The sequence below is a fragment of the Limanda limanda genome, chromosome 3, assembly GCF_963576545.1.
Source record: "Limanda limanda chromosome 3, fLimLim1.1, whole genome shotgun sequence".
NCBI lineage: Eukaryota > Metazoa > Chordata > Actinopteri > Pleuronectiformes > Pleuronectidae > Limanda > Limanda limanda.
Genome location: NC_083638.1, coordinates 19,786,992 through 19,800,749, shown reverse-complemented (window position 1 = coordinate 19,800,749; position 13,758 = coordinate 19,786,992). Strand labels below are relative to the sequence as shown.

Genomic DNA, 13,758 nt, shown 5'->3' with positions numbered 1-13,758 from the left:
CTGCTGCTCAGACAGTCAGGAGGCACCCAGCTGACAAGGAAAGCTGCCCATAAGCCCCCAGTATCAGAGAAGACCAGCTGCAACCTAATCCACCAAGAGGCCTTTGTCTTTCAGTCCTGACCCATCCCCACCCCGGTTACAAACAACAAACCAACAGGCCTGGTCACCTGTAAAGCAAGTGTGAACACCTCTTGGCCAACCTGCTGCGTTTTGGGTAAACACAGCTGGGGTGGGAAGAGTGGAAGCAGAGATAAGAAACCAAGATAACTTGCACCCAAAGTAGGTTGTGCATGACTTAACTTCACATTTAGACATATAAGCTTACGAGTTAACGATCCTGAAAATCCTGCACTGATGCCAACTCATCTTATGATTATATGATATCTGAGAATTATATATGTCCAAATGTGATGCAATGTTCTTCCCTTCAAATGTCTGGTCCACCAAGACCCTCATTTACATTCATACAGATATTTGCTCTGTGGTCGTTTGCTCTGGTCTGTCTCTGGTTATTGACCACGCAATTGCAGTCGCTCGTCCTCGTGGCTATAATTTGGTCCTTTGTCTCCCCCTGTTGGGCAGCATGGTGAAAAGCATTGTGCAGTGCAGAAAAAGCTTTTGTTGTGCTGTTGCCGACACATAAGTGATAGATTGCGATTTTAGATGCAACAAGTAAATGGTGCATAGTATCATGCAGAAAATGGTTGAAGTGCCATAGCATTAATATCAGGACTAAGAGTTGTGGTTGCAAGAGTGTGTCTTTATTTCTGTGATGACCACTGCGAGACGCCCCCTACATGCCAAAATGATGTACTTGGTTTGCAGTCACTTATGAGTCACATGAAACGCACGTGCTCGACATACGTAAACATATACACAGTTGTGTGGGAAAACAATGAAATGCTAACATATTTGACATCATGAGTTTTATACAAACAAATTGTCAATTATAAGGCAGAGACGTGTTGTACATAGTGGTTTAATCAAGAGCACACAAAACAACAATATTTTCAATTATTTTGTTAAAAAGAGAGATGCTCAGAGAGGTTGTATATCATATCAGCCTAGAAATAGATAGAAAGCCATTTATTTCCTTTTTAGGGAGGCATGGCAGCCACCAACATACCCATGTAACCCACCCAGTATTCTTTCCTTAGTTTATTAATCATTATTATATTATTAGATATTTTTTAACCAGTGTTTTAATTTCAATGTATTTATATACGTTTTTTTGTACAAAAAGTAGCCATAGGCAAGTATTTGGATTCAAGAACTTAACTGTCCAATGTCTAAGTTAAATTTATTTTGTAACATATTTGAAAAACAGTTGATGAATAATAAATAAACAAACCCAGGATTTTTTTTTTATATCCATACTAACCTGAAATCGTACTGTGGACGATTGATTGATTATTCTACCAACAAAACAATATTTAAGAACTATTATAATAACAGTTTTTAAGCAAAAATGTGAATAGTATATATATGACAGTGAACTTTATGTGTGTCTGACAGGTGGTGGTAAAAAGTTGAGAAGATTCATATTTTATTTTGAAGGGCTGTCACCGGACGTCTTATTGTTTTTAGCGTTCTCGGAGCGGAAGTCACGTCTCTCGCCATTTTGAGGAACGGCCCGCAGTGGAGCAGCTAGCTGCTGTGAGGGCAGTGTGGTCGATCCTATGAGAAGCGATGCCGATGACTTAGTTCTTTGAAAAAGTCGTCATAACGTTGATATTTGATCTTTTTCACACGTGGTATCACATCTCTAACTTAGATTACTCTTCCAGACATGTCCGCCGAAGGAGCCGCCGACCAGGTAGCTACATGCAGTTCTTCTGAGGGGCCGGCTAGCCCCTAGCGGACCGCTAGCATAACCTAATTTAATGTTATTCTAGGTGAATGTTAGCAAGCTAACTCCGTTACAGTGCTTGTGATGTATTTACGTCGTTATTAGCTGGTGTAACCTAGCCTCGCTGCTAACTAGTGCATTTTTAAAGGTTTGAGACAGAGCTACAAGTTTAGCTTGTCGTGCGCCAAATTGACTGGCTAGCTTTAGCATTTTCGTTTTCTTAAGTCGTCCAACGCTAACGTGTTTAGCCTCGTTGATAACAGCCAAATGCAAAGTTGATATTAATGCACATTTGCTGCCACTTTGGCTAATTTATTAACTGTAGTTTCCGCTGTGCTGGATGCTACCAACAAGGGCCTAGCTAGCGAGTGAAGAACAATTGATTTATCAGTTTAATAACCTCAAGTAAGCGTTAAATGAAGGTAGATCTACTCTATTGATCACGAACTTGTAAATTCCCGTGTTACAGCAGCAAGGTATCAAGCTTCTTTCACACTAAGCAAAATGTAAAAAATGCAATTTCAAGACAATGTAAAATATACAGTATAAAAAGGGTCAGCTGCATATACTATATGCGAAGACAGGGATATAATGCAATGTTCATAATAAACATAGACATCCTCCTGCAGTACAGCCAGGAATTAATTGCACCATCAATCAGTAATTAAGCCATCCCTTCATTTTGAACTTGTTGGTCCCTGTGGGTGTCACCACAACACAACCATCACCATGGCCCATTCAACATCATAACCCCTTTTATCCTGTGTGTTTGTGTGTATGCAGGCGGCAGCAGAGTACATCCCCGAGAAGGTGAAGAAGGCAGAGAAGAAGTTGGAAGAAAACCCATATGACCTTGACGCATGGAGCATTCTGATTCGAGAAGCACAGGTTTAGTGACACAGAGTTGCATTCCTCGGGTTTAATAAGCAAACTGGGGATCGAGGGTGGTGCGGGTCAGTGGGGCAGAGTTTGCAGATTGTTTCAGTACAGTTTTGTACTTTAATTCCAACATTATTGCTCCTTTTCGTATGTTCAATAGTGTGGGATGTAAATTCATTCTCCTTCTTTAGAACCAACCCATAGATAAAGCAAGGAAGACATACGAGCGACTTGTCACGCAGTTCCCAAGTTCTGGGAGATTCTGGAAACTATTCATTGAAGCAGAGGTTAATACTTTTTTTTCTTAAGTGTGCATGGCTTGGGATTTTATAAACATGATCAACAATGTGATTTTCACACAATCTAAATGTCTCTTACTCAAATGGAGTCTAAAGTCACAATTCTGGTTTTGAGTCCATAAACCTCAGTACAACTCTAACCTGTACAGCTTTTATTTAAGTTATTTGACAATTTAAATCATCTCCAACATGAGAAAAAATCTACAAACTAAAGGACCTGGACTGAACACAGATGAATGATGGTTTCAAATTGACCATGTCAGACTCATTAAGAATTGTGCCTTTAAACGCAACCAAATGGGGAAATTAGCTCTAACCGTTTCTTTTCCAGAAAACTATTTTTGTTCCCGGGATTTAAAAACAAAATACATTTTCTCTGCGCCATATTTTAAATGGGGTAAAGTGAATTTGTTGCATGTTTGGTCTGCAACAGTATTAAAACTATTTTAATGGTATTGGAGTGCATTAGCCTTTTATTCACTTGTCGTGTCTATTTATTGCCTCCTGTGTCATTTCTTTGGGGTAATTTTATAAACAAATATTTTTATTGTGTGGCCCATTCTTTCCTTGAAACAGCGAGTTCCTCCCCCTCACCCCCCATTCCTCCTAATAATGTGACCAGCAGTGAGCCATTTGCCTCGATGCCACCCACAGGCTTTGCTGTTATGCAGTCAGGTACTGATAGGATGATTCACTTTCCCTCGCACTTTATTTCTGCCGAAGAGCCCGTTTTAAATGCATCATCTGATGCTCTCCCACATCTGCCGATCACTACTGCAGCTGGTGTGTAACATATTAGCTTGTGCACATTTGTACAGTGATATCTAGTATCACTATTGAGCTTCTAGTTAAATGTCCAGTTGTAGGTCTAGAAAAAAAGAAAAAGTTCACCTATGCTGTGAATAGGAAATGGCTGTGTGTTGAGGTTGTACTGGTTGTGGTTTGTTGTGGGGTAGCTCCCCTGGGTGAAGTTATCCCTGGCCCCTTTTTTTCTCGCCGTCTTCCCCCTTCAAGATTACACAGGACAAGAAAAAGCCTGGTGTAATATTTCATGGAACAGATGTATATGTGTCCAAAATAGAAAAAGAACACAACAAGCCTCTTCCAAGTGGACTCGGCTTCCCATGGACAGTCGTCAATAACCTCATCTGGCCTCCAGGTGGCAGTATCTGTACCAGTAAAGCTTTAGTGACACACTATATTCATGTTTTACCCTCCTGTTAAATTTACATCAGGCAACAAATGCAGGCTGGTTATTGTAGGTCTCAGTGCAGCAGGACAGAGGGAGTTTGTATAAACGACTATGAAACATTTAATGCATCAATGTTTCATTAGTCTGGATGATGGGTTGGATGTGGCAGATTTAAAGGATAGTTTCCACCTAAATGGGAAATCAAATATATTTTAAGATCGATTACACATTGAATATGCACATAAGCCTGATCGTTACAAAGGGGGTTTGGTTAAATTTGAACTAACCTGCTGATCCTTAGTTGACAGACCTCAGCAGTGTCGTTAGGCTAGTTGTTATCCACAGGGAGCTCTTACTATTCTGGGCACAATGGTATTTATCCCAAACCATTTATTTATTTAAATCGAGTAATTGGTGCACGCTGTGGATTGTCAGTGAATAAGGGAAGGTTCTTAATTTACATTTGACAAAATTGTTCTTGAGAACATGACTGGTAGCTTTATTATCATTCACAGATGTGCTGCTAGTAGTGAATAAGAGGGAATGAGCAGGTGAAACTATCAGATGATAGAGACCAGAGTTAAATTCCTTATATGCGTAATGCTAATTATGAGCTTAATATACTGCAAATAATCTGAGTTGCTTAAGTGAACAAATGCAACATTTAGGTCTTAATTTTTTTTATGCATATTTTCATTGTATTTCAACTTGATCTTTTTTTGTAGCTATTATCATTACTTAGTATTCATATTTCTCACAAATTATTCCAAGACACAGCCATAAAATATTATTTCAACATATTTGCTTCTACTGCTGACAGGACGCACTGGTAATTTGAACTGGCTTCAGGCATTTTAGTCCTTACTGAGAATTTAAAAAACAAGACAGAACTTCTCAAAGTCCTTTACAAGGCAGGTGTGTTATTTTAAATGTTAACACTCGTTTTGTAATTCTTAAAGTAAAGATTTAAGAAACCTCTGTCTGGTAAGTATGTGGGTTAGATGGCTATCATGTCCCCCTTTAGTCGAGCTACATCTGAAATGTAGATGTTATTGTTAGTGTGTGTACGTTTCCTCAGTCAGATTTTACTAAGGCCTCATTTGCACAAGTTGCACACTAGGCAAATTCTCTTTCATCGCTTGCATCATTGCAAAATCAGGATTGTGTCTAACACTGCGTTCTCAGAAACGCCCTGGAGTGAGCGAGCGTGTGTCTGTGAGCGAAGGTTGCCAACATATGACTCAAATATTTGGGCCCTATAGAGACCAATCTACCCCTCTGCTCTCTGGCTGTCAGACAATTTCAGGATAATTGTCATTAAACAAATCCTTTCCTCCATTTTGAAGGGTTATGGCAACACACTTTACCATAGAGAAAGTATGAAGTGTTTATTTTAGGGACACGTATCAGCCTAGTCTCAGTTTCTCCAAAAAGGAAGCTTGATATTAGCAACAAAGTTATTCCAAATACAAATCTTTGTATAGTAGTTTTCACAGCTTGTTTTAAAGTTAGTGCACAATTACAAAATTGTTAACTGCATTGCAGAAAGCTATTAACACAAGTCAGTATTGTTTGCAATTACTTTGATCTGTTTGGATACTGTGATGGTTTCCATTTCCTTTTTTAATTTTTGATTTGATTTGGCCAGAGACATTTTCAGTGTAGTCATCTTTTACAAATCATCATGTCCTGATTTACTTTCCCTCATGGAAATTGTCATCTCACTGTTTCTGCCTCCTACCTTCTAATAACACGTTTCCTCCCCATAAGGTGTAATTGTTAAGTTTGTAAAAAATTATGTACCTTTTTAAATGGGCTTCCTTTATTATATTAAATCAATTTCAGTTTGTTTAAACGATCACATACGTGTGTTTTTTGTCTTCAGTAGAATGTGTGCTTCATGATTCTTTTAAGTAACCTGGTACTGAAGCCTCCTTGTAGCAGTCACTAGTAGATCTGTGTTAATGTAACTCCAGCAGGAGCTGCTTCAGACTTTGTAAACATCTCACTTGACTTAATGTTATAACCATATCACAATTTAATTTGATGGCTTATCCATTTTTTGTGTATGATGTGAAAACACTGAGATGGCTCAGATTTAATGGATTCCGGAAGACGACTTCTAACTGAGTTTTACATTATACAATTTATTTCTCATAAAGGAGATATTTCTGAATATAAGTGTTTACAAAATCTCTATTAATCGACTTACATTATTTCTCCTTTTAATTATTGGAGATGAGCAAGTAAGTAGGTCAGTCTTTTTCTAGAGACGATGCCCTGAAGGCTCCAAAGCTGCATCACATCTTATCTTTGGAAATTATTTCCTAGACAATGTACTTTTAGTTTGGCTCTAGTGTTGAGACAGTTTTTAATTATTATTTTGATTAGTTACATGAAATACCAAAAGAACCTTTAATTTTTAATTCTTAGCTGCAGCTTTTTGATGTGGGTGTCGTAACATTTCTTTACGTACCAGGGTAGATTGAGTTTAATTTATGTTTTAGGCATTGGTTTTGGATAATCATAATTATTGAAGTGGATACCACCCGCACCACTAAAAGGAATAACATTTTTGTTTCAGTTGGATCATTAACTCACAGTTGTGTACTTTCTTAATTGGATATTTCTTTGTCATGTAAATTTTGAATTGTCTCCAGACAAGTTCACCGCTGCCTTTTTTACTTTGTAGCAAACATTAACATAGTGTCACAGAATGGATCTACCCTTAACATAGGCCAAAGCTGCTTACCCCATGTTATCAGTAGCCTCTCCTTTCTGTCCTGGACTGGACACTGGCTGCATGAGAAAGAAACTCACTCCTGCTACATTGTTGACTAAGGGAACACGGTCGCTCGCCTAAGTCATCGTGGAATTGGATTTAAAGTTCAGATCTTTGCATTTGCAGATGTATTTTTCTTAAAAATCTGCTCTCTGGTCTTTTTGTCTGGATTTTCTCTGTAACACACGCTCAGTGTTTCTTTCTTCTGGGCTATGTGGCGCAACCTACAAACAAAATAAACCCCTTCTTTTTATACAAGTAATTTTTGTCATTCTTGTGTGAAATTCACTTTGTTGATCGTATGTGTGTACGAATGTTCACGTTGTGCATGAACGCATGTTTCCTTTATTCCCCTAAAAGTAGGGGAGACTTTTGAATTAACGTTACATTTACACTCTTATTTGCAGATCAAGGCTAAAAACTATGACAAAGTAGAAAAGGTAAGTGTCCATCATACTCACAGAAGCTGACTAGTGTTATGTGGATCCCCAGGAAGAATTCATCTTAATGTCTTTAAATAGAATAGCTGTCTTCTACCTTGGTATTTGCAAGTGATTAACACTACATCATGCACACACTTTTATAACGCACACTAAAACTGTGTATTACAACAAAGTCAATGTGAAAGTCCTGTAATGTGCAGAATTGAACATGTACTTTAACATTATTGATTTACAACACAGAATACCCAAAACAAAACCTTGCAGCTGGAAAAAACAAACAGGAAGTGCGAAAAATTCTCCTCAGTTTGACCTTTAAAGTCTGAAATGACTTGTCGCAATCTGGATTTTCCCATATATCTTATAAGTCTCCACCTAATGTCATAATTGTGTTACCATGACTTATTAGGTTTTTAAAATATCTTGTTTCTTTGTTAGTACCAACTTTTTATACATGTAACAATAACTTTAATTAAAATGTGAACACTGAACCAACATCTACACTGATTTGTTCTCTCCCTTTCTAAATTCACTGAGTTTGTCAAAAAATGTCCAGTTTTGTCCGGGACTGGACAAAGAGGACCAACCTTACACAAAAATGATCATATTTGTCAATATAGATAATTATCACAATGAATTTTACATTCACTTCTTTCAAGTTTCAAGACTTACTTTCTCCTGAGTGAAGGTTGTGGTTGTAAACTCTAGGTGAGCAGAGAATGACAAACATTGGATAAACAAATCAATTGTGTTATTCCTCCTCACTGTGTTTACACAATGCATTAGCAATAAATGTACATATCGAACATCTGTTATACTGCTGTAGATGAAAATTACATTGTGATAATAAATGATATTGTTTTATTGCCAAGCCATACTTCAAAACATCAACATGCTTTTTATTCATCAAACAAACTTCAACCTCTGGTCTGTTAATCTGAGTGTGGTGTAGCTCACTGGGCCACATCTGAAGCCTGTGTAATGAAGCAGGATAACTGGAGTGAGCTAACGATGCTAAGGACACGCAACCGCCATCCCAAAAATCCTGCACACCGTAAAAAATGTTTTTTCCCTCACTGCACTTATTCATCCAACACAGGTTTTGCCACCCATGCAAGTTAATTTCAGATTGGGAATAATAAGACAAATCAAAGAAACATTGAAGATTGATGGTTGTATCATCGAGTATAAAACAATATTTGTTTCTGTCTCCATTGACTGTGTCCTTCCATATTCCCTGCAGTTGTTTCAGAGATGTCTCATGAAAGTGCTGCACATCGACCTGTGGAAATGCTACCTCTCATATGTCCGAGAGACCAAAGGGAAGCTGCCCAGCTACAAGTAAGAGCACATGCTGCAGAGTAGGGTTGAGCTGTTTGTTGGCCTCCTTCTGTAAACACATATTTAACTGAAATCCCTTGCTTTCTCTCCCTCAGAGAGAAGATGGCTCAGGCGTATGACTTTGCCCTGGATAAAATAGGCATGGAGATAATGTCTTATCAGGTGAACACATCAGAGCTATGTATTTGTACATATACGCTTCTTTTATCGACTCACCTAACAGATTGTTGTTCCTCTCACAGATTTGGGTCGACTACATCAACTTCCTCAAAGGAGTGTAAGTATTTATCCTGTAATATCCAAAGGCTTCATACATTGGTGACCAGTTCTTAAAATGTTGACTTTGGTGTTTGTCATCTTAATAGTGAGGCCGTGGGCTCGTATGCTGAGAATCAACGGATCACTGCAGTGCGGAGGGTCTACCAGAGGGGCTGCGTGAACCCCATGATCAACATTGAGCAGCTGTGGAGAGATTATAGCAAATATGAAGAGGTGAGACACGCACCCAGGCCTGCAGTATTTATATCTACATCTCAGAATGTGACCGCAATGTAGTGATATCTCAATATCCTAACCTTTTCTCTGATTTTTTCATAATCAGGGCATCAATGTGCACTTGGCCAAAAAGATGATTGAGGACCGGAGCAGAGACTACATGAACGCCAGGAGAGTCGCTAAAGTGAGATTTTCCACACAACGTGTCACGAATCCTTGTATTTAATATCAAAAGTCAGACTGTCTGCTGGGAGCGAATACAGACTGTTTTGTGGTGGTGTGTTTGATTCAGGAGTATGAAACAGTGATGAAGGGGTTGGACCGGAACGCACCGTCGGTACCGCCACAGAACTCCCCTCAGGAAGCCCAGCAAGTGGAGATGTGGAAGAAGTACATCCAGTGGGAGAAAAGCAACCCACTGCGCACAGAAGACCAGACCCTCATCACAAAGAGAGGTGACTGATGTGGTCAAGAGTTATTGTGTTGGGTTTGGATGTTTTTAAGCTTTTAGGAATGTTTAAATTGCATTTATTTATTCTGATTCTATTTGTTTTATTTTAGTTATTGTCACTATTTGTTATGTGGCCAATGTTCTTTAAGTCAACTGCCTTGATTGTTTAATTTTACATTTTTACATTTTTTGCTTTAACTTGTTAAGCACTTTGTAAACATTGTACTGTATAACAAGTGCGGTATAAATAAAGTTTGTTTTTAAAATTTATAATTATTATTACATTTAAATTATTTATTAGACATTATTCAATGACTGCAGCCACTAGAGGGTGCAGGTTCTCCTCACTCGGGATTTAGACCATATATTCTGATCAGGTTGTGTTGTTTGTTGCAGTGATGTTTGCCTATGAGCAGTGCCTGCTGGTGCTGGGTCACCATCCGGACGTATGGTATGAGGCAGCACAGTATCTGGAGCAGTCCAGCAAACTGCTGGCGGAGAAAGGAGTAAGAAATTCAAACTTTCACGCTCAAATTCAACGTGAAAATCACAAACACTTCCTGAGAATTTTTTCAAAACAGTCCTATAATACTTTTCTATGTTTATTTTCCACTTAGGATATGAATAATTCCAAGCTGTTTAGTGACGAGGCAGCCAACATCTACGAACGTGCCATCGGGACCCTCCTGAAGAAGAACATGCTTCTGTACTTTGCATTTGCCGACTATGAAGAGGTGGGTGTCCGTTTGTTGATTCTGCCTTCACATAGACAACAAGAGACGCTCGGACTGATCAGCGTTTGTCTTTCCTTGCTTTCCTCACAGAGTCGCCTGAAGTACGAGAAGGTCCACAGCATATACAACAAACTCATAGGCATCGAAGACATTGATCCCACACTGGTCTACATCCAGTACATGAAGTTTGCCAGGAGGGCGGAGGGCATCAAGTCTGGACGCACAATCTTCAAAAAGGGCCGGGAGGATCTGCGCACACGTCACCATGTGTACGTGACCGCAGCACTGATGGAGTACTACTGCAGCAAGGTGAGGACACACATGGCCACACGATAAGTGTTTGTTAAAGGTGTGACTAGAATCAAACCTTTTACAAACACTGTCGAACTCTTTTTTTTTATTTCCTCCGGCAGGATAAATCAGTGGCCTTCAAGATCTTTGAGCTTGGTCTAAAGAAATATGGAGACATTCCAGAGTACATACTGGCGTACATCGATTACCTCTCTCACCTTAATGGTAGGTTATGTGTCAGAAAATCTGTTTTATTTACTACTAACTTTTAAATCAAACACACAAAGGTATGTTAATGGGAAATGAATATGTAACTTATTTTTATGTTCTGTCTTCTCTCTCCCCAGAGGACAACAACACCAGGGTCCTGTTTGAACGTGTCCTCACCTCAGGAAGCTTGTCACCAGATAAATCAGGGTAATGTCAAGTTTGAATTAAGTTGCGTGTGTGTGTCTGTTTTCTAAAAAATCTATATCTCTGATGATGTTTGTTAATTTAAATTCTTCCTCCGTTCCTCAGGGAGATCTGGGCTCGGTTCCTGGCGTTCGAGAGCAACATAGGCGACCTGGCCAGTATCCTGAAAGTAGAGCGCAGGCGCTTCACTGCCTTCAAAGACGAGTACGAGGGCAAAGAGACGGCTCTGCTCGTAGACAGATACAAGTTCATGGACCTGTATCCCTGCTCGTCCAGTGAACTCAAGGCCCTCGGATACAAGGTAGTTGTCATTACAGGACGGACTAAATGTTTAACAGCTCAAGCTTCTTTGTTTGCATGATATTGAAACTGTTTCTCCTGTGTTTGTGTGCACAGGATGTTTCTCGTGCCAAACTGGCAGCTCTGCTCCCAGAGACGGTGGTGACGCCCTCCACACCTGCACAGAAGGATGACGCTGACCGTAAACCCGAGTACCCCAAACCCGACACCAATCAGATGATCCCCTTCCAGCCACGTCACCTCGCCCGTATGTACCCCTGAGCTGCTCGCACGCCTCCTTCAGTGAAACCCTGTATTTAGACTCCTGCTCATCACAATGAATTATTAGTCTAAACATGTTTAGTTGTTTTATCTCTTCCCTTCTTTTCTCTCCTCAATTGACCTGACTCCTCTTCGATGTATCTGTTTGCATTTTTCTCCACAGCTCCAGGTTTACACCCCGTCCCTGGCGGAGTTTTCCCAGTCCCCCCAGCTGCTGTCATACTAATGAAGCTGCTCCCCCCGCCTGCCTGCTTCTCCGTGAGTCGCATCAGTTCAATTCTATCAGGCTCATACTGTATATTCTAATAATGAAAAGAGCAGGGGGTGTTTTCTGTCTGCTTGGACTCAAAGAGTGTGCAACTGTTTCTTTCTGCAGGGTCCCTTTGTTCAAGTGGATGAGCTCATGGAAACTCTCCGGAGATGCACCCTGCCTGACAGTAAGTAGATTCTAGCACTTCAGACGAATCCAGACCATGTTTCTTTTGAGCCGCATTGACGTGGCTCTGGTGATGTTAAAGTCTGTCGGACGGTCCCTCAGTCACTCATTGATTGGCTAAACACTGGTCCAAAGTAAACATGTAGTGAAAATATTACACTGCCCCCTACTTGACATATTACTGATGCATTTGTTTGTCTCTTCAGATGTTGATGCTGCTGTAGAGCTGATCACTGGCAAGCAGGCGGACGCAGGAGGCGAGGGCAACGGCTCCATGGAGAACCACGCTGTTGCCAAGTCACTAAAGAGGCCTAACGCAGACTCTGACGAGGAGGATGACAAAGGAGCTGTGGCTCCGCCCATACATGACATATACCGCTCACGCCAACAAAAGAGGATTCGATAAAGTAACTACAACCCACGGTGAACCTGACAAGAATGTAATCCTAATAGCCGGTCATATGGGGTTTAACGTACGTGTCCATGTTTCTGAGTCTTTTCTTACAGATCTGTCGATTTCTCTACAGACGACAAACACACACACACACACTCTCACTCACACAGACACACACACAGTATGATCACCCGAGTGTTCTTGTGGGGCTTTTTTTGTTATGTTAACAGTTTTTATTTTTAAAGACTGACCATTATACTGTAAAAAATTTTAATTCAACCATTGATTCAGCCGTTTTGACCCTGTGATCTTCCAGCGAAGGAAAAGTGGAGTTAAGGTTTTTTAGATAACTGGAGGAAACACAGTTCATTTCAATAAAAGTGAAAAAGAATTCAACTTGATTTGTTTGTTTTTTGACTTGCTTAATTGTCTTTCTCTGTAACTGAATTAACTTTTTATTAGGATTTCATATAACAGTAATACTGTACCAGGCCTCGTCAGTACCACTAGATGGCAGTCTATGACACTTTATTTTTGATCTGAAAGTTCAGTCATCCCCTCTATGGGTTATGGCAGGGGTGTCAAACTCATTTTTGTTATGGGGCCACATACTGCCCACTTTGATCTCAAGTGGGCCAGACCAGTAAAATCATAGCATAATAGCCTCGTACCCCCCCCCCCCCCCCCGTTTTTTTCACTGCCGCCACCACACCCCTCTGCCCTGGATTACGTCGCGTCGGACCCTTCTTGGAACACGGACCTAGGAGTCTATCACACACATTGAAAGTGAAAGGTGAGGGCCGGCGCGCGCCAGCTGAGGTGGGATTCCAGCCCGCTGGGGCTCCGTGCACACCACTGCGTACCCCCTGAACCACTTTGCGTACCCCGTACTCCAGTTTGGGAACCGACGGTCTATGGCAGGGGTCACCAACCTTTTTGAAACTGAGAACTACTTTGAAGGTACTGAGTAGTACGAAGGGCTACTTGTTTGATACAAACTTCCTGAATAACAAAGTTGCAAAGATCACATTTTAATAATAATAATAATATATGTGAAGAGAATGTCTGATCACATCAATTTAAATTATTTCTCGCAATAATCATTAACGATTTTCACAACAATAATGGTAGGAAACAGATATATTAAAACAGGCTTTATTTTTTTGTTAAGCTGTTTCAACTTTGCTTAAATTCAACCTT

At 40.1% G+C, this 13,758-nt stretch overlaps 1 protein-coding gene across 1 annotated transcript; it reads left to right on the top strand.

The window, feature by feature from the left end:
• The first annotated feature begins 1,635 nt into the window (after positions 1-1,635).
• On the top strand, positions 1,636-12,954 carry cstf3 (cleavage stimulation factor, 3' pre-RNA, subunit 3). Its single transcript, XM_061068238.1, has 20 exons — positions 1,636-1,816; positions 2,633-2,737; positions 2,920-3,015; positions 7,409-7,441; positions 8,685-8,782; positions 8,878-8,944; positions 9,025-9,059; positions 9,148-9,274; positions 9,384-9,461; positions 9,570-9,732; positions 10,125-10,234; positions 10,346-10,462; positions 10,553-10,771; positions 10,876-10,978; positions 11,101-11,170; positions 11,273-11,468; positions 11,564-11,714; positions 11,892-11,986; positions 12,105-12,165; positions 12,371-12,954. The coding sequence occupies exons 1-20, from the start codon at positions 1,790-1,792 to the stop codon at positions 12,568-12,570; spliced, it is 2,151 nt and encodes a 716-aa protein (XP_060924221.1). The 5' UTR covers positions 1,636-1,789; the 3' UTR covers positions 12,571-12,954.
• The last annotated feature ends 804 nt before the right edge of the window (positions 12,955-13,758 follow it).